This window comes from Setaria viridis, chromosome 2, assembly GCF_005286985.2.
Source record: "Setaria viridis chromosome 2, Setaria_viridis_v4.0, whole genome shotgun sequence".
Classification (NCBI taxonomy): Eukaryota; Viridiplantae; Streptophyta; class Magnoliopsida; order Poales; family Poaceae; genus Setaria; species Setaria viridis.
The window spans coordinates 33,183,110-33,208,470 of record NC_048264.2 but is presented as its reverse complement, the minus strand read 5'-3'; the positions used below and the strand labels follow the sequence as shown (position 1 = coordinate 33,208,470).

Here is a 25,361-nt window from a genome sequence, read left to right as displayed (position 1 = left end):
CGTGCAGCTGCGGTGGTTGTGAGCTAATTACTCGACTCTGCTGGGCTTGGTGTCATTCCGTAACGGAAGTACGACCATTTAGGAGGCCCAACAGGCCCAGGTTCACTTGGAAAAGATCGCGGGCGGCATGGGCCGAAGACAACTACAGTTTGCTTATTGTCTCAGAAAAAATTGCTTATGGATAATTGGATACGAAGAATTGATATCCACGCACGACTGGACCGTACTAAGTTAATGATAGGCAGCCCATTATGACGGATGCCAGAGATCATGTTAAAAGAAATTTTGCATATTTCATCTGACTGAGGTGCATCAGATCAATTGTTCATTATAGCGCATGCCAAAGATCATATTGGAAAACAGCACGCTTATGAATTATGAACATTGCTTGAAACAGTTCTGACAACATAAATTAGCAACCAAGGCACAGCCGCACAGCTAGGTGGAGGGATCATGCTATTTACAAAATTTACAGCAATGGCTACCATCGGGTTCAACAGTATTTACTGAAGAAAACCTACATACCAACCGCTTGTTGCTTTGCCGAAAAACCCGAGTTATTATCCTCAGCTCTACACCAGCCAGTGGAGCCATTGTAAAACAATCTCAGCGAGAAAAATGGACACACCGTTGCGATCTGGAGCTATACACTGGGTCAGGTCAGAAAGCCGTGCACAGATTGCTCTTCAAGTTTGAAGAGCATTCCTGCTGAAGAGCAGGGCTACAGAGCCGACTTCTCTTCGGCTCTGATATTCTAACACGGGTTATTGCTGCTGTCAGTGCGTCAACTATGCCACATTCATCCTGCTCCTCTGAACTCTGGCTTAAGTCTGACAATGACTCACATTCTGACCTAAGTCTGCCCCGTGGAATTATGGGTGCTATAATCTTGTTAGTGACACACAAATTAGCAGTTACCACCTTCAGGGGGCATTCCGTGTAAAACAGGACCCATGGGTGACCTGAAATAGGCATCAGTAAGTAAAGACATCCTCAAAACATAAAGCAAGGCACTCTTTGAAGCTTGAACTTACTAAGGACTTCATCAGCAGTCAATCTAGAAGAGACATCTCGATTCAACATTCGACCAATAAGATCCTTTCCGAGACCTGATATTGATTCCCATGGACTACTGCTGAAATCAAGTTCAACCATCTTTATAGACTCAAAGACGGCGTCCAGAGAGCCTCCTTGAAATGGAAGTGAGCCAAGCAGTAGTACATGCAGTAGCACACCAGCACCCCATATATCAACTTTCTCAGAATAGCTTCCAGAAAGAACTTCAGGTGCCACATATGCTGGGCTCCCAGCTATGCCAGACAATTTCTGACCTGTTTAATGCACCAAACATTAGCTAGTGTTCTACAGGCACAACCACAAAAACATGCATGTAAAACACTCCATAGATGGCATTTTGCCAATAAGGAGATGAAGAATAAAAAATAGAAACACTACTGTATAACAGGAAAAGAAATAGAAACACTTTCAATGCTCAAATGTTTCTCTTAGGAATTAGGATCGGTTACTGCTGGCAGAGTGATAGAAATAACAAATCCCTTCTAGCCAGACAGAATAAACCTTAAGTTTATCCAGAAAATCTCATTAGAATGTTTTTACATGCATAGATGTAAGCTTGCAGCTTGGGCTATTTTCGATCCAGGTATTTGAACCAAATCCGTGCTGGCTACAAGTGTGTAGCCAAAACATTTTGAAGCAAAAATTAAACAATGCAGATTTGCTAAAATACATTGGTACCCTACAAATGTCAAAATAATGAAATATAAGTAGCTACTTTCAGGAACTAATGCCCATGTTGCCATACAACTCCAAATCATAGATTATATAACTCCATTCAAAAGCTGCACTGATTTCTAAGCGACTAAACCGCATTTGGAACATGAAACACGACAGCATATGGTATTACTAGGAAGACCATGCTTGTCTTCTGACAGAACACACTTTGACTTGGAGTGGCATAATAAAACATTAACTAATATTACTTAATAATCATCTTGTGAACTGGTGCAAGTTCAGGACATCAAATCCAATTTTCTGTGCCAACAACCAGAAGCAGCACTAGCACTCCCAAATAAAAATTCATTAATTAGCATCAGTTAGCACCAGGCATCAATTCTCTTGGCATGCCTAACAAGATGGATGATACAATGATGCCACCTGCTACCAGTCCATGACTCCAAAAACACAGCATAACACATTATTATGCAGCACGGCACATATAGCGAAGCAGCCAAAACATAAGTACCCGACAAACTAACCAGGTACTTACTAGACAAGTGATGGAGCTGATATCTTTTAGTTACTCTAACTAGTTAGTTACATAACTAGACAATGAGACCCAAGCTAGCAAAGTACACTTCTTAGCACATTAGGGTGTCGTAGACTCGTAGATCATTGTCTTGTGCATCAATGTAATCTTTTAACCTTGACATTCCATGCAAGCAAACAGAAACTCAATATGAAGATTTCCTAGCACCAGGTCTCAATTATCTTATCATACCTAGATAGAGGAGATGACACGTGAATGAACACTTGTTGTGAACTCATGACTCCAAAAACACAGCTTGCGCTCATTTCTCTGAGCACGTATTGAGAACATTTCTTCTTATGGAGTAATGTACACGACGCAAAACATCACATCAATTGTCAGTTAGAACTCAGATGGGAAATAAAACAGACCACTGAGACCAGATATCGACTGCCGCCAACTTAAGGGAGACTCCAGAGATGTGACCTCATCACAACCAAGCCAGGAAGACCAGAGCTACATGGCTCACTTAGGTTCCTAGGCCATAAACGTATAAATTAGTTGACTCCCAACTTATCCACATCACACTAGCTGGTACTCAAGGCCACATATATGGGCAACCTCCACATATATGGGCAACCTGCAAAAGTGCTAGCAGCCATGGTGAAACATAGATGAGTGATGAGTGTGCACATCAAGTGGAATTCTGGAAACCTAAGCCTTATTACCCAACAATAACCCCAAGTAACATGGAAATATTTCTGAAATATATAAACAGTACAGCTAAATTCCTGATTGATACTACATTGTCGGAATTCACTGTTATAACAATGTAACCAATACCATCTTGTTGAGATTCAAACTGAAAGCTAGCAATATTGCATAAAATTTACCATTAGTGACACGCGCAGCAAGTCCGAAATCAGCGAGCTTCATCTTCCCTGCCTTGGTGAGCAAAATATTCTCCGGCTTAATGTCCCTGTGCACGACACCCATCTCGTGGCAGTACTTGAGCACCGCCATGAGATCTTTGATCACAATGGCAGCCCGCTGCTCAGAGAACTTCCCCTCCCTGGCGATCTCGTCGAGCAGCCTCCCGCCGCCGCATAGCTCCATGACGAGGTAGAACTGGTCGGCGTCCTCGAAGACGGCCTTGAGCGTGACGACGCCCGGGTGGCCCGAGAGGTGCTGCATGATCTCCACCTCGCGGTGGACCGTCTCCTCGCCGTTCTTGGCAAGCGCCTTGCAGGCGAACTCCTCGCCCCCCGCCCTGGCGCGGCAGATCCGGACGGAACCGAACTTGCCCTGCCCGATCTCGGCGCCGAGCTCGTACTCGCTGTCGAGCCGCTTCTTCCGCCCCATCCGCGTGGCGGACTCGATGCAGCCCAGCTTCCGCTTCAGCCCGCGGCCGGGGCTGTCGGGCGCCGCCCGCCCGCTGGCCGGCGGCGCCGTCATCACCACGCCACCCCGGGCCGAGGCGGAGGCCGCCTCGTCGCCGCCGCCGGAGGAGAGCTTCTTCTTCTCGGGCCGCGGCTTGGGCTCGCGGCAGGTGCGCTTGCGAGCGGTGGCGGCGGCGGCGCGGGCCTCGTGGAGGGATCCGGCCAGCGAGCACGCGGCGCGCGCGCCCTTCCGCTTCCGCGGCAGCGAATCCATGCGAGAGGAGGATCGGGAACCCTAGGCGGCGGCGGCGGCGTGCTTACGCCTCTTGCGTGTCATGAGGGTGGGGGGAAGTGCGGCGCTGGATCGGGGAAGGTTGGTGCCTTGGTGGTGCGAGTCTGCGAGATGGGGGGGATTGGGAGCGAGGGGCTCGAGGAGGGGAAGAGGGGACGAGAGGAAAAGGGAGGAGAATGGGAGAGATGAGAGGGGAGGGGACGGTGGTGGGAGTTGGCTGGTCCTCTTGGACTCGTGTCGTGTGGCGTCGTCGGGCCGGCTCGGGCGCTCGAGGAGTCGAGTCGGCAGATCGGGAGTGGGGACTGGGGGACGTGGGGTGGGGCCGTGGGCGGAGCACGGGAGAAGGCACGGCTTTTTGGGAGGGGCGCCGCGTGCGCTTGCAGCGTACGGGCGGAACCGGGCAGCGTGATGGTGTCGGGCGTAGGCCCTAGTCGGGCGGGGCGGGGGAGATCTGGCGCTGCGGCCTGCGGGAAAGTCACGCGACTTGACGCGACGCGACGGTTCCTGCTCTGGGCGTTGCGTTTGCTGTTGGGGCGACGGCTAGTCGGCGACGGGACGAGCTTGACGTCGCCTGAGCTGGCCGCCGGCAGCGATTTGCCAGGGGCCTCTGGGTTTCTTCCCAGTTCTCTTGACCGCCGGACTCACGGATAGCAGTTCGGGTTCGGGGCGTTCGGCGCTGGAATTGTCGGCGGCTCCCGCTGGCGCGGAATCCGAGTAATTTCTCGGGCTGGACTGGAGCTCACGCACGTATCGACGTACGGAGTATGTTTCACGGGCGGTACGTGGGCGTACTGGCACGGAGTTGGTCAGGCCTCGTATTTGTTTCCGCTTGGCAGAGACGTCTACAGCAGCCAGCAGGTGATGACCGAAGGGTGAGGGTGAGGGCCACGGCGTGTCCACAGTGCACCGCTGTTCGCTGTTGTTCCGTCGAGTTCGAGCCTGCGAGGTCTGGATCAATCCTCCAGTTCCATGCCTCAACGCCAGAGCGATTTGAGTTTGGAATCAAGGATTTTGTGTAAAGTGCATGTCTCGTACTCTAAAATATAGATCCGGTTTCTTAAATTTGGGATTACCCCCCTTTAAACTTAGTTCTGTTATCATTTAGGTCCTAAATTCTTGAAATGTATTGTAGTCAACCCAATAGAACATAATAAGATCAAATTTTCTACTTTCAAATAAGCTATTACTTCTATTGACATATTTCCTGACTTGCTTTATTACCTCGTTAGCTTCCCCAATATCCGTATAATAATTTACGGAGCTTATAAGTTTCTAATAATTTTAGTTTGGTAAGTGCAACTACGAGTTATTTAAATTTGAACAATCTTCCAAGAATAATAAAGCACGGATGTCATGTGCATCTAGCAAACTAAGATGTTGCCTCCGAAGTAAAAGATCATCCAGCTTTCTGAATTCGGCATATCAATATTCTCTACACATGTTCATTTTATTTTACTATAATTAAATTATATCTATATATAAAAAAATACCAATTTAATTGGGATGGTCATGCTTTAGAGAGTATATGAAGCTAGATGATACATGAAGCCAAGTTTAGGTGACTAGATCTGTATTCTTAATAGTATATGGACCTAAATGACATCCGAACCAAAATTTAGAGAGCCAAACATGCATTTTGAGAATATGGGGATCAAAATGACACAGCACGACAATTTAAAGACCGACCATTCACTTTGCTAAATAATTTTTATAGAAAAAGTAAATGAATGGATTTCTTAGAAAAAGTTTTTTTGTTTTTACTGTTTGAAATGGAGGAAAACCAATTCCCATTCCACGGGGAAGGTGCATGTTCCTTCACAAAAATACAGTCACTAATATGCAATTAATAGAGAGTTTGTCTGTCTCACACCTAATGCTATGCTACTATATATATAATAATGCTAAATTAACAAAATGTGTGAATTCGAGACCTAACATTATTATGGAATGACTAATGATCATGCATGCCATTTTTATGGGAGTGAACTCAAGTTCAACTTTGGAGTGACACCTGCTTGTATGTTTAGCCATGTACTAGGTTGGATTTGAATTAGATGTAATACTGGTTTTATGGAATTATAAGAACAAAGTATGTTTAGCCATGTACTAGGTTGGATTTGGATTAGATGTAATACTGGTTATATGGAACTATAAGAACAAAGGCTTCGTGGTACTTGATGTGTTGGCTGAAAAGATACATTTTCTAGTTCCATATCCCAACACAAGAAGCTCAACCTATATAGACATATAGCTAAACATTCCTAACTCATTTCATGCCTCTTTCACCAGAGAAGTAGTATATCTCCTCCTCTAAATTGACTCAACACATGTGTAGTCAGCATAAAGTTCTAAAGCATAACTTGTCACCTCACATTGGAAGCTTGATTAGGTATCAAACTCTTAGTGGATGACAGTTGATAGCTGGATGTGGTGGCACGATGCCATTGAGATTTATATTCCGCCGAAGAGAAAATTTATTGATAGTCTGTGCACCGCAAATCTGTTTATATTTTTACCCAATGCAACAATACCTCAGTGTACCATTGCTGTTATGATCTATAAGAAAGTACACCTCTTTAGTCTTTACTAGTATTTCTATTGCCATGTTTTAGCTTGAAATTGCCTCTCTCATAACATAGCTAATCAACTGTCCCGGCATCTATATATTTATGCTAAAAGAAAAACTGTCACGGCATCTATCAACCGTTAGCGCAAAGGTGCAATCTCGAAGCGAATGTGCGCCTTCCAGCATCCTTTCTCAGGCACTCAATACAACTCCCCAACCAGGGCGGCTGGCGGCACCAAAACCCCTCGCCGCAGCCCTCAGAAAAGACAGCAACCAGCCGAAAGCCCAGGCACGCCCGCCGCGAAAAGCCGCTTCTCTCCGCGCCTTTCCCATGTCCCCCTCCACGCCGCCCCCCGCCGCCGCCTCGACCGCCCGCGTCGCGACCCCGGCCAAAACGCTCCTCCGGGCACCTTCATCCCCGCATCCTTCTCGCTTGCCCCACATCTCCATGTCCACCTCTTCTCCCCGCGCCCCACCCCTTGCCGCGGCGGCCGGCGGGAGAGGCGCGGCGGCGGTGGCGCCCTCCCTCCTCGCCGCCGACCCGGGCCACCGCGAGGCCGTCCTGCTCGCCGCGCGCGCCGCCATGGGGAACTGCCTCGGGGAGACCCGCCTCGACCTCGCCGTCCCGGGGCTCCGCCTCGCCGCCAAGGGCAAGGTGAGCAAACAGCTGGCCTGTCGTCGTGTTGCGACTCTCTTCTCGATTGGTTCCAGCGAGTGATCTTTGGAGTTTGGTGCGAAGGTGAGGGACGTGTACGAGAGCGGGGAGCACCTGGTGCTGGTGACCACTGACCGGCAGAGCGCGTTCGACCGTGTCCTTGCTTCCATCCCGTTTAAAGGCCAGGTATGCTCCTCATCTCCGCGTTATTCTGAGCTACTAGTGTTAATAAGTAGTAATAACCATTTGCGAGATTTGCATGAATTTGTCATACTGTTGAAGGGTTGCCAGGGTGCTCCTTGTCCTTGTGTTGGTCCTGCTTTTGTTGTTTGATGCAGCTGCAGTATTTACTAGGGTGAAGTTGCTTTCTCCGTTCTTCAGACTCAAGGGCACTCTGTTCAATGCAATTTGTAAATAAACATTTACTGTGTATGGAGTTAGAAGCACCGATCAGTCTACTCAAATTAGTTCTTTGACAGTATGGCCCAAAATCACAAATGATTTTGACTTGAAAATAATTCAAGTCTGTTCATATCCTGGTCTACAATTTTACCAACTTTGATCTACCTCTTTATTTCTATGCTGTATCATAGTCTGTTCCAACATAATGAAGCTGGAAACAGAGCGCACTTGGGATTAGAAATAATTGTGTTCCATGATTATGTGTTTTAGTATGCTGTCATATGGATGATTTCAGGTTCTTAACGAGACAAGCCTTTGGTGGTTCAATCGAACCCGTCACATTACTCCAAATGCAGTAGTGTCTTCTCCTGATAAGAATGTGACAATTGCCAAAAGGTGCACAGTTTTTCCAGTTGAATTTGTTGGTGAGACCTAAGGCTTGTTGCATATATCTTTGTCTTACCAGTTTGCAGTTGTATTAAGCAGAAGTTTGTTTTCTATGCTAATCTGTTAGTTTATCATTCTTATTACTGATATTATCTTCTCATGTTAATTTTCAGTGAGGGGATTTGTTACAGGAACCACTGATACATCTTTGTGGACAGTTTACAATAAGGGTGTCAGGAACTATTGTGGAAATGCTCTTCCTAACGGTATGCCACATGTTAACCAATAATCATCAAACTAGAAGTCGTTTTGTTCTTTCTAGACTGATAATTGGCCTCTCTGGTCCAGGCATGGTAAAGAATCAGAAGCTATCTGCGAATATACTGACACCAACGACTAAAGCTGCAGATCATGATGTCCCTGTCACTCCAGATGAGGTATGAATTGAGTAACTTCTCTATTGCTTTTTATATATTTCCTCTTGTAATCTAAGAGTTATAACCCCATGTAAGTTATTACTAACACTAGATCACATGCTAAAAGGATAAAGAAATGCTCTTAGATTAGTCAAACATTGCAATTCCATAGGTCAATAGACGGCCCTATGTTCTGTGATCTGATGAAGTAGGTCCCATATTCTGGAGAATCAAGAAGTTACACTAATTTGTCTGCCTGTCGCTTGTCAGATAGTTATGTCATTTTGTTTGGTATTTTGGCAGGATTGAGGGATCTGGTAGTCTTTGTTTGATTTCTGAGCTTATTATCAGCTGTATAGGTTATACTTAGTTGGGACATGAACATCTGAGAATTGGTAGTATTTTTTTTGGCATCTGAATGCTTTTGCATGCCTGCATCACCTGCTTCTAATGATTCTATTTGTTATGCAAAGAGGCCCTTACCTTGCCATTATATTCCGCAGATAATCAAATCAGGGCTGATGTCAAAGGATGATTTTGATGAGGCAGGAAGCAAAGCCTTAAGCTTGTTTGCATATGGACAGGTGGTGAATTATTATTTCTTCTGTTTCTGTTGAGATATTTTCAGGTCCATACAGTAGCATTCCAATTTAATTTTACTGGCAAGCACTACGAACAATGGACTCGCAACGTTACGGATTTTACTTTGATATGCTTCTAGTTTTAATCCCTGCAGCTTGCCACTTAGGTATTTACAAATTACGACTGTAGTTATCTTTGCATATATGCACTGGAATTAGAGTTGTTTTGAGATAATGAGTCCACTTGGTGATCTTCTATGCTAAAGCTGCATTGCAATTGTGTAACTTGTTGATACTCTTTTGTCTTTCCTTTTTTCCATTTGCAGCAAGTGGCCTTAGAGAATGGATTAATTCTAGTTGACACAAAGTATGAGTTTGGAAAAACAGCGGATGGGACAATCGTGCTGATTGATGAGGTTGTAATTCTGACATGATTTTATAAATGTTTCTTATCTGCAAACCTTATGCTCATTATACCCAGCAACTAGCAGATTATGTATGAGTTTACCATTTTGCAACAGCGAAACATATTCCACGGAATCGGATGGTACTAACTAGCTGTTCTATGAATAAATATTAGCGGAATTGTTTAATCAATTGATCACTTCATGCTGTTGAAAACTTTCTTTACTAAGTAGTCTCTTAAATTTTTAAAATTATGTTGAGTAAAAGTGTATTATAACTTCTGAGATACTGAAATGCTGAATTGCATGTTTATAAAAGTAATGGTCTCCTCTTTTTGACAAGCAGGTTCATACTCCTGACTCCAGCAGATATTGGATTGCTAATTCATATGAAGATAGATTCAAATCTGGTCTTGAACCTGAAAATGTTGACAAGGTAAACTACCCTTGAGTCATACACATCTAGTATGGGGTGATCATCTTGAATCCTTGATGCACTTTATGCCTTTCAAACAGTTTAATTCATTTATAGTGATGAGGTTTCTGAATGTATTAATTAATTCTCACAGGAGTTTTTAAGGCTTTGGTTCAAGGACAACTGCAATCCATATGAAGACAAGGTATATTTTCTTTGTACTCAGTTTTTAAAGCCACTAACAGAATTTTCTTCTATAATGAACCAACTTAATTCTGTTGAGTGCAATGCACTGAAAAAAATTAGGTTCTGCCAGAAGCTCCGGAGGAGCTGGTCTGTGAGCTAGCCTGGCGGTATGTCTATTTCTATAAGCCCCTGTTGTCATGTCCCATTTCAGTTTGTTTTTTCATTGATTCTTATATCCTGTCCAACCAACAACTTTATGCACATTAAGTATGTACATGTAACATGAAACTCATGCAAGGATGATTTTTGTTCTAGCTGAATAAGAGTTTGCTTGAATATGCACTGCAGTTACATTTTCCTGTTCGAGACAATCACAAATGCAAAATTCGAGATCCCTGAAACACAGGTACACAGAAGACTATATTTGTGTGCTTCTAATTTAGCAGATAAACAAATCCTTAGAAGCAATGTTTTGTAAGATGCAGGAACCGATTCATGAAAGGATCTCAAGGAATGTTGCTCAAGCCTTACGGGACCTGTAATTGCTGATGGAGTATCCCGGAGCAGATATTGCTGATGACAGCAAGAGGTGAATTTCTGGTACTGATATTCCCGCGGTAATTGTAGCATGTGCACATGCCATATATCCTTCCAGTAAAGGTTGCCATGACGGCTTGATGAAGCGAAACTATCCACATCTTCCGTGATGTATTGTGGTAATAAATTCTATCAGGAGCCAGTTGTATTTAAGTGAGCTACTGCCATGCTCTGCTGTTTGATCTGCTTGGAGCATGACAAGGGATACTAAATAGAGAAATGCAACAAGCATACTTGAGAGTTGAGACAGGAAGATGCAGTGTGCATGCCGTTATTCCTCTAATTTCCTCGTGTAAGTCAGTGTAACATTATCAAATGGCTGAGTTTGCCAAGTCTTGTCCACACTTTAGAACATAATTGTTTAAACAAGAAAACGTCGCAAATCACAATCCAAACAGTTTCAGTACTATGTTTTAGCGTAATCGGACCTTTCCCCAATATAGTAAAATTTTCCTATAAAGCTTATCTGTGGATTACGTATTGTGGAAGTACACCACGCTCTTAGTAAGCTTCTCTGAGTCTCTGACCAGACCTTCCTCTCTTAGTAAGCTTCTCTGAGACTCAGACCAGATTAGTAAGCTTCTGTGACCAGAGATCTTCCGGCACTCTCCTCGTGTCCTTGTCTGTTGTGACTCACTTTTAAATAATACCATTAACTCCTTTGGAAGGCCAACCATGACCCGGAATCCAACCGTTGACTTCGGAGGGTATCCTGATCTATAAGGGGACAAAATCTCATCATCTCTCTTGCAACAACAGAAGCACTAGCAGCAGAAGAGCGGAGCTCCAGCAATGGCAGAGAAGGGCGTGAAGGTGTTCGGCATGTGGGCGAGCCCGATGGTGATCCGGGTGGAGTGGGCGCTCCGGCTCAAGGGCGTGGAGTACGAGTACGTCGACGAGGACCTGGCCAACAAGAGCGCCGACCTGCTCCGCTACAACCCGGTGACCAAGAAGGTGCCCGTGCTCGTCCACGACGGCAAGCCCATCGCCGAGTCCACCATCATCGTGGAGTACATCGACGAGGCCTGGAAGGGCGGCCACCCCATCATGCCGGCCGACCCCTACGAGCGTGCTCAGGCCAGGTTCTGGGCCAGGTACGCTGAAGACAAGGTACGCAACCTGCAGCTGCATGATCTACTAGACTCTGTTAGCTCAAGGAGCAGAGGGTGTGGTCTAACGGGAGGGAGGACTGAAATGTGTGCCTGCTTCTACTCCAGTGCAACGCCGCTCTGTACCCGATCTTCACCGCGACCGGCGAGGAGCAGCGCAAGGTGGCGCAGGAGGCGCAGCAGTGCCTCAAGACCCTGGAGACGGCGCTGGAGGGGAAGAAGTTCTTCGGCGGCGACGCCGTGGGCTACCTCGACATCGTCGTCGGGTGGTTCGCGCACTGGCTGCCGGTCGTCGAGGAGGTGTGCGGCGTTAGCATCGTCACCGTCGAGGAGCTGCCGCTGATGAAGGCCTGGTTCGACCGGATCCTCGCCGTGGACGTGTTGAAGGCGGCCCTGCCCGACAGGGACAGGCTCGTCGCGGCCAACAAGGCCCGCCGTGAGCAGCTCCACTCTGCGTAGAGACGGCTGGTGATTCTAGTGTAGCTACGCTTTGCTTCATCAACGCCACCTATAGCTGAATAAGTTGCACTAGCACGTTGGGCGCGCAACAGAGGTTTGGAAGACGTGTCAATCTCTGTCCGTTTCAGAACTCCAGAGTTTTATCCGTACGCTGTTGTATCATATGATATGATATGGTATTGGCTACTTATCCGTTAATTCCCTCAGTACCGAAGACCAAGCAAATGCGCAGTATAGGCATGTCCAAATGCGATCATCTTCCTAGGGGTTCGGATGCTCCGCGTTTGCCTAAAAAGGGCGATGCCTGGAGTTGGCAGTTGGCACCGTTGGTGCGGCCGCGACGAAGTAGCACTGGTTCATATGTCGCCCGACGGGGCCAGCAGTAGGCCCAGCAGCTAGTGGCCCGTTTGGCCGAGCTCGAGCTCCCAGCTCTGCTATGGTTGCCTGCAACTTTTTTTTTATAAAAAAAGTATTTTTCATTCCTCAAATATTGCAAAAGTGTGACATTCATCCCTAATATTTCATTTGGTGCAAATCAACCCCTTAACTAACTGAACCGATGCATTTATTATCCCTACCTTGTTTAACAATGGTTTAGTGTCATATAATATTAGTTTAGGCCATGTAATCATCTTACTAGTCATTGTTTAGCCACGTCTAATGTTGAGTCAATCACCCGGCATAAATTGCTTCCATTAATTTTTTCGATAAATTTTTTATGGAGCAGCCAATTTAGAGGATTTATTGATTTTTGTATGCTCTATATCCTCAACTCAGCATATTACAATGCTGAGCAGGGATTAGTAAGATGATTACGTGGCATAAACTGCCATCGCATGGTACTAACCATTGTTAAACTAAGGTGTGAATGATTAATGCACCGGTTTAGTTAGCTAAGAGGTTGATTTGCACCAAATAAAACATGAGAAATGAATATCACACTTTTGCAATACACAGGGATGAAAAGTACACTTTTTCTTTTTTTACTATACATAGCTCTCCAATCAAATCAGTGAGGACTGAGGTACATGGTGAAAGTAATTCCAGAAGTCATACGAACAGTAGAAACTAGTTGCATGCTTAGGTTTTAGGACAAGCTCGTAACCTTTTTGAGTCTTCATGTTAATTCTGAGACAATACTTACTAGAAAAAAGATATTCTATAAATTCTCACAAAGGAGTAAAATATCAATGGAAACAAATAGCCAGTGGACGTGTTTCTAAATTTTTCAATTTCTTTATTATAAAATGAAATAACAAAATAAATCCCAACGCATGCTCCTAAATTACAAAAACTCTACAATTTTGGGATGGAGGAGTAAATCCTAATTCACGGATCTATCTGATCCGATTGGAACTGGAAGTTTTCACGCAAATTTTATGGTCTATTAAAACACTAATAACTTGTGCACGGGTTTAAGATCCAGTTAGTGTAAAGAGTTTTTTTAAAACTATGTTTTTATGGCTTGGGATATCAATGCAAATTTTATTATAGTGTATGCAGCGAATAGATGATACAGTTTGGTGAAGTTTTGAAACTTGGAAGGACTCAGTGGCGGATCCAAAGGGGGGCTGGAGTCCCCCAGGCAGTTTCCATTGGAGCAAGGTGAGGTAGGGGAGGAGAAAGGTGAGGGGAGAAGAAGATGGGAGAGAAGAGGTGGGGGAAGAGGAAGAAGAAGAGCTCAGCCCCCCTTTGGCTGTTACCTGGATCCGCTCCTAAAAGGACTAGTATTTATATTACACAAGTGCGTACCTTAACAGTTGTCTTAGTATCTAAACCTCTTTGAGGACAGTCCCAACCTCTACCCGGTGACTGGTATGTTTTTTTATAGCATTAATTAAATATATGTTATGTATGGAAAAAATTGATGTGGCATGAGAGTTAACGTGGAAAGAGAAGGAAATGGACGCGGTTATATGTCGCTAGAGGCGACAAATCTGCATTTGTCACCTTCTAATTAGCGCGTCCGTCCACCCAAAGGGATTAGTGGGCCAGTGTGTTTTTTAGTAGGGCGGACACAATAATTAGAGCGTCGAGGTGTATTCACCTATGTGAGAAAACTACAAAGAAAGAAGAAAAGATTCTGCATGCATGCAAACGAAGACATTATTAATGACATCATCCACGTGCATGCAGTTTTGAAATTAAAAAAGTCATAAATTATAAACTGAGCATCCAAATTAAAGTCCGATTGCACCACTGTATTTCTTACGAACAAATAATTGTCTAATATGAACAAAAAAAATAATAGGGTGAACAAATGATTATAAATAGCGAATGAAATACTAAACATCACGAAGATTGCATGATACAAATAAAATAGACGTATAGTAAACAAAAGATTGAAAATTTGATTGTGTAAGATAAGATAGTAGAATATGAACGTCAATTTAGAACATTCTTTTAAAATATGTACAACTGGAACAAATTATATGAAATCATATGTTATACTAATTGAACAAGTTATATAAACTCACGGAACAAAAATAAATACACCCGAAACAAATTATACGAACTTACAGAACAAAATAGTAGTACACATCGAACATATTATATGAATTCACAGAATAAAACATCTACATACCTCGAATAAATTGCTGGAACTCATAGAACAAGTATTTATACACCTAGAACAAATTCTATGAACTCACCGAATACAAATTTGTACACTCTGAACAAATACATTTAGGATAAGTAACTGCATTCGCGAATGAATGAGTCTATTGAACACATAATTTTACACTCCAAACTAATAAATATATATAGAACAACTAAATTTACTAAGTAATAATCTTGAATATACTTTTTTTATGTACTAAGAAAAATATATAGTGTTATAAAAAAATACAAGAGAAGAGTAAAAATAGAAAAGGAAAATGAATCAAATAAAGAAAAAAATATAAATTACGTACACGAAGAAATATATAGAAGAGAATCTAAATTAAAATATAAAAAATAATTAATTAAACTAATAAAAAGGAAAAGAAATCAAAAGGGAAAGAAGAATGAGGAAATGAAAATAAGATCGAAGATAAAATAAAAGAAACGAAAATTGAAGTAAAAGAAAAAAAGAAGGAAAAATAGTCATAATAGAGTTATATGAGCTTGCGAAACAAATTATAATATAAATGAGTCTGCTAGGTTGTCATACGACTAAAAGAAACAAAGAATGGAGTGAAAAGGAAAAGCTTCTGTAAGAAAAAGAAAAAGAAAAAGAAAGGAAGAAAATATGTTAACCGGAGAAGAGAAATAAATAGTGAAAAGAAAAAAACGAATGAAAGATAACACAGGGAAGGGATGAAACAAATAACGGATGGAAAAAAGGAAAAGAAACACTGAAGAAAAAGAAACCGGAGGCACCTCTCCCTCCGCGTGCCAGCTCGGAGAAAAAAAAAACGAAACAGCAAGAGGGTGGAGTTGGGCCAAATCACCAGCACACGCATGCAACGTCTTCAGCCGACAGGCGCTATATAGCCCTGCCGAGAAAGAAATATCTTCTCACGTAATAAACCATGTCTACACGAGAACTAAGGAACGGAGAAAGGGGATGGGGAGAAACTTTGATATTTTTCTCACAAAATGTATCGTCTATAATTACAAACCAATATAGCATGCGTCGTATGTGAAAGCGAAATTACTTGTATAACTTTTATGCACTATTGGACTAGTTAAAATATACAAATTTGTCTTCTCTGAAATAGAAGAAAGCCTTGCATTCTTGAACAGACGGAGTATCTGAGTAGCTCCTTCGCTTTTCTTTAATAATGAAAGTAGCCCCTTCAAAATTTTGGAATAAAAATAACCCCTTCTTCAATAATATATAACTAAAATTTGATTGTACTCGCTCGGTCCTGAGTTAATTAGTTCTTAAATAAATGAACTAGTTTGTCATAGACATTATATAAAAAGAAGTACTTAGCTTGATTGTTCTAAACAGCATACTATATTTAAGGACCATGGAGGTGCAGTAAAAGAGGTGTACATCCGAATACGGTAGAAGGGTGTTGATTAGCGATTCCCTTGTATACCTCTTAATGACGCAGCTGCGCGATCGTTTTCTACCACGCGGGTCACACTGTGAGCCACAAGCCCACAACTACCGACAAGGACCGGCTGAAGATCAGCCAGATCCCGCAGAAGAAGCTTGCTGGTGGCGCGTTCATGTTCTCGCCAGAAGGTGAGTTCACATCGGTCGATATTTCGGAAATCAATTTTACAGAGGAGTAGGCACACTGAAAAGTGAAAACTGCCCTGCGGCCCTGACTCTATAACGTCGCTGTAGACAGTACGAGTATATTTGAACAAGGCAGCATTCACCGTTCTTTTGCTGCGTTGATGCTTCTTTTCATCCAAAATATTGTCATGTAAACTCCATCTACATATAATGTTGTTTCATGTCTGGCATGACCTACTTAATACTTAATCCCTCAAATGTTGGGTAAAAACTTACTCGTAAAGTATTGTGTGGACATTTATGATCGAGATGATCTACGGGTCCAGATGCTCGGCATTTGGTGGATCACTGTCGTCGGACTGGTGATTCGCCTTGGACGTCTGGACCTCGCCGTAGAAGTAGGAGACGAAGCCCCACAGGGAGAGCGCGAGGGCGACGCCCTTGGTGCCGTTGAACGGCTCGCTGAACAACATGACGGCGAGCACCTCGGTGACCGGGATGAGCACGGTCATGATCACGCCGGCGAGCAGCGCCGAGCCGAAGAAGATGGCGCCGATGGTGCCGAGGAAGAAGCACTGGTACGTGGCGGCCGACCCGGCGAGAAGTAGGTAGTAGCCTGACCGCCCGAACCCGAACTGCCGCGCCTCTTCTGGGATTGCCTGCATTTTTCATTGCTCTGCGTCTGAAGTCAGTGTGAGCTAGCAGCCTGGCACCATTTCAAAGGCGCTGGGGGTACTCGTACTGATCCAAACTTCGTATTCAACATGCACAAGTGGAGTGCACTTGTGTTGGCAAGAAACCTTTATAGGCCTACACTCCTAGGGGCTCCCTGTTCAAGAATACAAGCATACACTGCCCATGATTGTGTGAGCCTAACCCACCTATGCATACAACTCGTTCAACTCAAAGAGATATGCAATGAGGTATTTTTGTTGTCCTTTTGTCTGTTATTATGAATTGATTATGGTTTATGTCACTGTTTGAGTGTCTATCTATTCAAAAAGTGCTCTGATCTACCTGAAATTACTACAGATTCTAGTTCGAGTTTAGACTAGCTAAGGGGTCTGTTTGGCCACTGACATCAAAACTAAAAATTGGTAGTGCAAAAAAAAACGCAATTTATTTTGGTTATAATAATTTAAGGTATCACCAGGGAAAAATATTGCTATACCAACAAGATCAAATTGACACAATGGCACATTTTGGCTTGGCCACTGTCCCAACGATGAATTTTTTGGCAAAATTTTGCACATTGGCAACTGTGGGGTCGGCCGATCTGCAAAAGACAATGGCGGTGCCGTGTTCTTGTGCCCGTAAATAGAAATATGTAGATATGCAATGATGTATTGTGCTGTATTTTACACTTTTCTATATTCATCTTAGTTGTTAGGAATTGTTTATGTCACTGATTGAGTGTGTATCTTTCAAAAACTTGCTCTGATCTACACACGTTTCATTTTAAAAGGGCGTTCAATCTTTGCACATGAGCTCCACTAGTATACGGTTTTATGGATAAAATAAGATTAAATTCCTAAATGGCCCAGTAGTTTACAATATCTGCACTTTTTTGGACTGCCTTTTACTAGTAGTCTGTTGATGACATCACTAAAGGATGACTAGAGGAACTCCACTCGTTTACTTCATTGAAAAGAAGGAACCTCATCTGGATGACCATTGGTCCATTGCTGTCAATGCTCTATCCCTAGCACTAGCACGTATAGATTTCGCGATCAACTCCACTCCTAAATTTTCTGACTTTCACTAGAAAAATTTGGCCAATTAGAAGGGAAAAAGAATAGAAAGGCATCTGCAATCAGAGCATTACTACAGCACAGAGCGTGGGAATGCGGCTCCTGAAATTATAGTTTGAGTTTAAACTTTAAACTAGCTTAGGGAAAATATTGGCAGCGCCAGAAACAAATGTCAGAAACTTTTTGGTTACAACTTAGGTCCCGTTTGGATCCTTGAATTGAATTCCATTCTAATAATCATAATTTAGATACAAATTAATGAAGCTAATATAGTTGTATGTGGAATATATTTGTATATTATTGTTGGCCATATGAGAGAGATACTTATGTGCTGCACTTCTGCTATAGGGAAGCAAGTCAAAGAGCGTGCTATAAGTTACATATTAGAAACGTAGCGTGAGGATGTAGCATGAGGATCTATAGAATCAATTTCCATCTCCCACCCCCATGAATTTAAGATAGACTTATATCTAAACTTTGGAAAGTTGTGGAATGCCACATTCCAAGATAAATAGCCTACCCCATTAACTAGACTCCGATTCCTTCAAAATAAAGGGATCCAAATGGGGCCTTAGTGTTCGTTACTAGGGAAAATTTTTGCTATGTCAACAAGATCAAATTGACACAATGGCCTTTGGATTTGGGGGGATTTGCCTGTGGGGATCTGCCGATCTGCGAAAGCAGTGGCGCTGCGCATCTGGGTGGTGGGGGCATGAGTGGCAAAAGGATTCGAGGAAGATGGCGCGCTGCAGCGATGTCGCCATTATTGGTGTAGCAGTGGTGTGAGAAAGTATGACGGAGCGCGCCGGGAGGCAGTAGCTACACTCCTACAGAAAGTTGGTAGGTGTTCCCCGCCAAAAATAAAGAAAGTTGGCAGGTGACAATCAAACTTACGTGGAAATCATTGTTCACAAGCATGCCAACCGCGGTGAAGATGGTGGCAGTGAGGCCGATGACGAGCTGCATCTCGATGACGAGCGTGTAGGTGACGGGCGCGGCGCCGGGGCGCGCCGCGTGGCGCGCCTGGCTGAGCTCCATGACGGGGAGCACGAGGCCGAACAACGCGGCGGCGCCGAGCGTCATGGCGAACCCGGCGCTATACTGCGCCCGGGACACCCCCGCGGGGCGGTCCCCGCCGGCGTTCATCCCGAGCATGGCGGCGCCGACGCTGAGCAGCACCACGGCGTTCACCGAGGACGCCGTGAACCGCTGGCGCACGAGCAGCAGCGCGAAGGCGGCCGTGAAGGCCAGCTGCGTGGAGATGAGGATGGAGGACGTGGAGACCGGCAGGTAGGCGAGGCCGTAGGTGTAGAGGAGGTCGTCGAGGCCCGTCATGAGGCCGATGCCCGCGGACGCCACCAGGAGGCGGGGCGTCATGAGGAAGAACGGCGTGCCGCCGGCCGCCTTCTTCCGCCGGGAGAAGGACACGCAGAGCGGCACGAGAAGGAGCGGGAAGCCGGCGGTCTGGAGGAAGGCCGAGAGCCACTTGCGGGCGCCGCCGTGGAGGAAGTAGGCGCGGAGGAAGAGCGGCCCGCCCGCCGTGCCGACGACCATGAGGACGAAGTTGACGACGAGGAGCGGGTTGCGCAGCAGCCTAGAGCTGCTGTAGCTCTGGCCGGGCTGCGTGGCGCCGGCGTTCTTGCGTGGCTGCGACGCCCGGGGTTGCGCCGGCGTTTCGACCTCCATATTGAAACAGCGCCGGGGTATGCACGGGGTGGCCTAGAGTCGCTGGGTGATGTGCTCAAACAGCAAAGCACCAGAACGGATGTGTCCATAATATATTGGGGAGGTGCACGAAAGGCTGCCTTTTCTTGGACATTTTCGGACTGTGGGATAGCCTTGAACCCAATCAACTGACATTTCCTGAAGAGCACGAAAGGCTGCTTTTCTGTCTAGCTCCTGTGCGTCCAATATCTGCCGAAGTCCCGTAGATGCTTGGACTGCTGACTTCTTTCTCTTGGTGTTTGGTGTGCTCCTCCAGTTCCAGTTCAGAACAGCGGCAGATCAGCTGCGCGGGACGGGTGGTTTTCGGAATTCGGCGACGTCTGGCGGCGGTTTTGGGCCATTTTGGACCCATCCCCTGCGTGGCTGCGTGCCCTCCCTGGGACCGAATTCGCCGAAACGCGGCCCAATTAATGCTAGCACTGCACCTGGACCACGCGAGCACCATATCACACCACACGTTGCCAACGGCTCTGTTCGGCATACGAGAACAGAATAGACTCCCCACCTTCCCATGGCCGGAGACGGAGAGCAGCCGGGGCAAGCTACATGGCCTAACAGAATAGTATTCCGAGATAAGAAAAGGATGGAACTTTTGTTCATTTTACACGGTTCAGAGCATAGAAAAAAACTGAACAGGTTCACGGTTGAATCGGAAAAATAGTGAACCGGTGGCCAGATCGGTTCAGTTCAATTAAAAATCGGTCATGCAATTGGACCGGTGCGAACCGGCTTGTTTTGGGTTGAACTTATGAACCTATTATGAACCTATTTTTTATTGAATCAGTGAACAGCTTGACGTTTGGACATTGGTTTTGGAACTCTGGGTAATAGATTATTATGTTATTTCTATGTAATCCCATCTATAATGTCATATGTGATATGTTTTGGTAATAAAACTTGCATATTACTCTTATAAATCATGACAAATAAGTATTACATTGATAAATGATGAATCACTGGTTGGACCGGTGAACCAGTGGCTGACCGGTTCGTTCTCCGGTCCGGCTTTTTGTCCTACGGTTCAGATTTCAGACCCGAGACTTCGGAGGTGTTTGGATCCTGAAGCTAAAGTTTAGTCCGTGTCACATTGAATATTTGGAGGCTAATTAGGAGGGCTAAATATGAGTTAATTATAAAACTAATTACACAGATGGAGGCTAAACGGCGAGATGAATCTATTAAGCCTAATTAATCCATCATTAGCAAATGGTTACCGTAGCAGCACATTGTCAAATCATGAACTAATTAGGCTTAATAGATTCGTCTCGTCATTTAGCCTTCATCTGTGTAATATGTTTTGTAAATAGTCTATATTTGATACTCCTAATTAGTATCTAAACATTGGATGTTACAGGTACTCAAACTTTGCTCGGATCCAGCACCCCCTTCGGATAGATAGACGGCGACATGCGATAGGAACGCATCAAGACGCCCTCGGTGGCTGTGCCTGTGCGAGCATTGACCATGCCTTGCGTGCCGACACAGGGCACGCACGCGTCTCCTCCCAAGTCACACTCTGACCTCACTGGATCAGGTCGTGGTTCACAGGATAGATAGTAGGTCCATCATGGCGTCACGTCCGTGCAAGCCGCGCGCACCAGACGAGATCCAGCAGCAGGCAGGTTCGACGGCGCGGTCCAGCGTCCAGCCCGGGACGTAACGTCGTAACGTATGTAAAAGCTCCCAGCGCGTTACCTATACTACAAAGAGTGATTCTTACCCAGATTCAATCACATGTACCTCTCACAATAGGCTCACTTATCAAGTCAACGTACGTGATAGAATGAGGGAGATAGAAAAAACACATATCTACGTACTATAAAGAGTGAGAGAATTGAAAACAATTTTTACCTAGATTCAATCACCAGTACCCTTACAATAGACCCACTTGTGAGGTGTGTGATAGGATGGGGGGAGTCGGGAAAAAACACAAAAGCAAAAATGATTCCGTCAAATTCTAATTTGTTTTGACACCGCGGCTCTCCCTTACCCGCCCTGACGTACCCACGTAAATTTTACCTCCCGCCCAACATTTCCGACGTAAATCAAGGTATGGGTCAATCATCAATCACGCAAATGAAGCACCCTGCCAAAATTTGGAGATCACGGCCAGCTCTTTCCATTTGATAATATAGATTTGCTTCCAGCCTGCCCTCGGTACGACGTCGAGGAGATCACAACTGCGCCACCAGGTCCAGTACCCATCCGCTTGCCGCGCTTGGCCAACCCTGATCCGAGGCGCTCCAATCCGTCCGCCGCGCGCTCGGACGTAACCCTAGACGGCGGCGAGGCCTCAACTACGTCGAGGTCGACATCTTTTGCCGGCATTGACGTGACGATCGGAACCACGCAGGTAAGAGCAGGAACGGCAACGTGGCCACCACGACGAACGCAGTTGCCGGAACAACAATTCACAGTGCTGATGAATAACACCGCGCACGATGCAAGGTACGTGAAGTTCGATCCAAATTGCATGCTGCAACGTCAATATGAAATTTGATTCCGGTTGCTTGCGTACGTGCTGGTATGTTGCATGCAGACGCGAATAACAGGACAGTGTAGTCGCTGGAAGACACGACCTAGCGACTAGCGAGACCTCCATCGCCGGGCACCAACAGCAGTCCGCTGCCGGAGTGCCGTGAAATACCTCCGCGACAAAGCCACTCGCCTGGTATGTGAATTGAAATATGCGTGAATCTGATAGGTACATACAAGATGGTGACCTCAAGGTTCGTGTGAACTTGTCCATATACGATTTTCACCTATTAATTGTTTACAAGTTATCGTGTTGAATTCACCAAATTTATTATGCCAATATTAGTTGCACAATTGTCATGTGGAATCCTTTTACCATTGCCAAGTAGTTCATTTAAATTATAATAATCTACACATATGGGATTCGTTTGACCAGTGTTTAGCTACCTCTGTAATCCATACTATAAAGATTAAATTGCACTGATTCGTCATGTTGTCAAAATGCATTGGTTCCTTTCAATTCTCACTGCTGCATTGACAGTTGCAACTGACTGTTTCAAAACAAGTAAAGCTTACTGTTTTCATAGCATATTATTATCATGTTTGGATTCTTTGCCATCAAAGAAATAAAATTGTTCCCATGTTTTTCTTACTCCTGGAGGTAATATATGATTATTAGTTGTATGGACAATGCACTTGTCAATGGTAAAAGCATTCAATTGTATCAAAGGAGGTTGGATGTATACGATTTTTCTATGATTGCTTTATTTGTCCAGAAAATTATCGTTCCGTTATAATTTTTCTAACTACATATATTTCTACTACCTAGATGCGATGTGAGTACGTGGCTGATAAATAGCATGTTCACAATGCAAGCTGTGATTGATGTCTTCCAAATGGACCGTCGTGTTCCCCTCGGAGATATTACAAACACATCAAATCATCATTCTGGTGGTGTTCTTAAGATGCAAGGTTCGGATTTAGGGCCAACATTGTCGGGAGAAGGAGAAAATGTTGCCAGTGGCGACCTTGGTGTTTTTCTGTGTTTGTGCTTAACTTCTTATGAGTGATTGACCTCATAATTTTATTTACATTGTGGTGTTTTGCCAATGGAGGTATTGATGATCAAAGAGTATAAACAGCAAAAGGCAAGGGAAAGATATGCAAGCATGCCAACGGAGAAGAAAACAGAGCTGAATGCAAAAAAAGGGAAAACTATTATCGTAGAAAAGCCGAAAGACAATCAACCAATGCAACTTTGCAAACACCTGGTACTACTATGTGCAATGCATTGTTCTTGTGTATTTTTCATGTCCCAACAGTTTAATTCACTGCACATGACAGGTGCTTCATCCATAATGGCCCCAACAAACACTGTAGGTTTGTCTGTAAGATGAAATTTTGTTTATTGATTTGTAAAGAATCATAACAAAAATGTTTGTACATGGTCTTCATGATATGTTTTGGTGCGCAGTATTATCCAAGGATGTTCCACTAGATGCTCATGAAAATTGGCTTCATCGCAATGATACATATACAAGGATAGAGACGAGCAATCAAGAATCTGTAATAGATCAAACGCTAATTGGAGAAAATCTCTTGTCAGGAACAGGTTATAATATATTACCATTAATTATCCTTGCACGCTTTCTTCCATTATAATATATTAATATTGTCGATGTTCAATCTAGCCAGGGTTAATGGTGTGTCTCCAGAAGAACGGCGGAAGGAGAAAGATAGGCACAAGGCAAGGAACAGATATTTTAACATGATAGAAGAACATAAGGCCAAGAGGAATGCAAAATGTTGAGAAAATTACCATCACAAGGATGAAGGAAAATGTTCGACCAGCATGACTCTACAAACCTATGGTGTATATTCAGATGATCAATTAAAGTTGATGTTTGTATATCACTTAAATTATGGTTCAGAGGCTGAGATTATGCTTTTGTAATCATGTAGATAATCTGTTACAGCCAAATGAAATTGGAACCGTACAATCTGCACTAACGACGAATGTCGTTACTCCAGACGCAGGTTCGACATATTAATATCTATATATAATTTTTTTGTTGAGTACAAAGATGTATGATATGTTTTTATTTTTGTTAAGACGGTACATTTATGTTGATGGTTTTTTTGGCTCAATTCAGTTGGAAATGAGGTGTCTCCAGAGAACCTGAAGAGGTTAAGAGACCGAAAAAGATATGCTGAGCTGTCGGACTTTAAAAAGCAATAGAAGATATTAAAAAGTAACGAGAGTTGGCGATGAGAGCATGTGTAACCAAGGTGCAGTACACGAGCTATACAAGGTTAATACATTTTTTTGAAATTACAGAAATTAGGTTCTAATATTATTTCAGTGCAGACATTATTAAGTAATGCATTGACATCATATACTAATAAATATGTTCTTAATTTTTGTTGCTTGTTTAAGATGAACGGTTACCAACCCCTCCTATTGGAACCTTGCAATCTGCAGTAACCCAATTAAGGTCTGGTCCAATAACAAGGGGGTTTATTAACAATCCAGTTGGTGGAGAACAACATGACTCAGGCATATGGGAACCAGACGATCCAATGCATGGAGTAGAAGATATATTATTAATATATATTTTCAGGAATCGATAATTAAAACGCTTATATCTAACTGTTATAAATCTATATTCTAATGCAACAGAGAATGATCTTGATCAAATGGACCCACACGATGATGGGCCGGACATCCTAGAGGATGATGAGGCAAGGATATTTCAACGGAAGGGTATGTTTCTTTACTGCATCAAATATACATCTCTATGGTCTGGTACCTGACTCAATTATGATCGTATATCTGCAGATGTCGTATACGAGTACTTTAGAGATCCCGATCTAGTACCAAAGGGTCCCAACCCATATGATGCAGTTTACAAAGGGCTTCCTAAGAAGCATCTTGTGTTGAAGAAAGCAAATAATTGTCAGTTCCGCCATGCAAAGAGGTTCCTAGGTGAAGGTCCTGCTTTCTGTTGCAAGAATGGGAAGGTTAACGTATTTATACCAGAAGTGCCAGCTGAGCTCCGGAGGTTGTTTGCGAGTCAAACAGATAAGGATGCAAGGTATTTTCGAAAGCACATATGGTACTT

The 25,361-nt window shown here is 44.1% G+C and overlaps 4 protein-coding genes across 4 annotated transcripts; 2 read left to right on the top strand and 2 right to left on the bottom strand.

Annotated features, from left to right (window-relative positions):
• Positions 1-350: 350 nt before the first annotated feature.
• Positions 351-4,146, bottom strand: LOC117845142 (serine/threonine-protein kinase PEPKR2). The gene is made up of 3 exons (XM_034726072.2): positions 3,160-4,146; positions 1,035-1,331; positions 351-962 (listed from the first exon to the last, which is right to left on the bottom strand). Exons 1-3 carry the CDS (start codon positions 3,917-3,919, stop codon positions 661-663), a joined length of 1,359 nt encoding a protein of 452 aa, XP_034581963.1. The 5' UTR covers positions 3,920-4,146; the 3' UTR covers positions 351-660.
• A 2,612-nt stretch (positions 4,147-6,758) lies between these two features.
• On the top strand, positions 6,759-10,799 carry LOC117845369 (phosphoribosylaminoimidazole-succinocarboxamide synthase, chloroplastic). Its single transcript, XM_034726396.2, has 12 exons — positions 6,759-7,158; positions 7,243-7,344; positions 7,856-7,985; positions 8,121-8,213; positions 8,296-8,384; positions 8,867-8,947; positions 9,271-9,360; positions 9,695-9,784; positions 9,918-9,968; positions 10,070-10,116; positions 10,298-10,355; positions 10,435-10,799. The coding sequence occupies exons 1-12, from the start codon at positions 6,835-6,837 to the stop codon at positions 10,489-10,491; spliced, it is 1,212 nt and encodes a 403-aa protein (XP_034582287.1). The 5' UTR covers positions 6,759-6,834; the 3' UTR covers positions 10,492-10,799.
• Positions 10,800-11,105: 306 nt separating this feature from the next.
• On the top strand, positions 11,106-12,312 carry LOC117845371 (glutathione transferase GST 23). The gene is made up of 2 exons (XM_034726397.2): positions 11,106-11,656; positions 11,764-12,312. The coding sequence occupies exons 1-2, from the start codon at positions 11,339-11,341 to the stop codon at positions 12,112-12,114; spliced, it is 669 nt and encodes a 222-aa protein (XP_034582288.1). The 5' UTR covers positions 11,106-11,338; the 3' UTR covers positions 12,115-12,312.
• Positions 12,313-16,387: 4,075 nt separating this feature from the next.
• Positions 16,388-19,929, bottom strand: LOC117842790 (purine permease 3). The gene is made up of 2 exons (XM_034723303.2): positions 18,934-19,929; positions 16,388-16,947 (listed from the first exon to the last, which is right to left on the bottom strand). Exons 1-2 carry the CDS (start codon positions 19,723-19,725, stop codon positions 16,603-16,605), a joined length of 1,137 nt encoding a protein of 378 aa, XP_034579194.1. The 5' UTR covers positions 19,726-19,929; the 3' UTR covers positions 16,388-16,602.
• Between the last annotated feature and the right edge of the window lie 5,432 nt (positions 19,930-25,361).

Bases quoted from the DNA above. Each gene is read 5' to 3' on its own strand.
- LOC117842790 (XM_034723303.2), bottom strand. From the start codon at position 19,725: ATGGAGGTCGAAACGCCGGCGCAACCCCGGGCGTCGCAGCCACGCAAG. The intron at 16,948-18,933 runs GTAAGTTTGATT...TGAAAAATGCAG, and splicing joins TTGTGAACAATGATTTCCAC to GCAATCCCAGAAGAGGCGCG.
- LOC117845371 (XM_034726397.2), top strand. From the start codon at position 11,339: ATGGCAGAGAAGGGCGTGAAGGTGTTCGGCATGTGGGCGAGCCCGATG. The intron at 11,657-11,763 runs GTACGCAACCTG...CTTCTACTCCAG, and splicing joins CCAGGTACGCTGAAGACAAG to TGCAACGCCGCTCTGTACCC.
- LOC117845142 (XM_034726072.2), bottom strand. From the start codon at position 3,919: ATGGATTCGCTGCCGCGGAAGCGGAAGGGCGCGCGCGCCGCGTGCTCG. The intron at 1,332-3,159 runs GTAAATTTTATG...TGCATTAAACAG, and splicing joins TGCTGCGCGTGTCACTAATG to GTCAGAAATTGTCTGGCATA. The intron at 963-1,034 runs GTAAGTTCAAGC...TGCCTATTTCAG, and splicing joins GACTGCTGATGAAGTCCTTA to GTCACCCATGGGTCCTGTTT.
- LOC117845369 (XM_034726396.2), top strand. From the start codon at position 6,835: ATGTCCCCCTCCACGCCGCCCCCCGCCGCCGCCTCGACCGCCCGCGTC. The intron at 8,385-8,866 runs GTATGAATTGAG...TATATTCCGCAG, and splicing joins TCCCTGTCACTCCAGATGAG to ATAATCAAATCAGGGCTGAT. The intron at 8,948-9,270 runs GTGGTGAATTAT...TTCCATTTGCAG, and splicing joins GCTTGTTTGCATATGGACAG to CAAGTGGCCTTAGAGAATGG.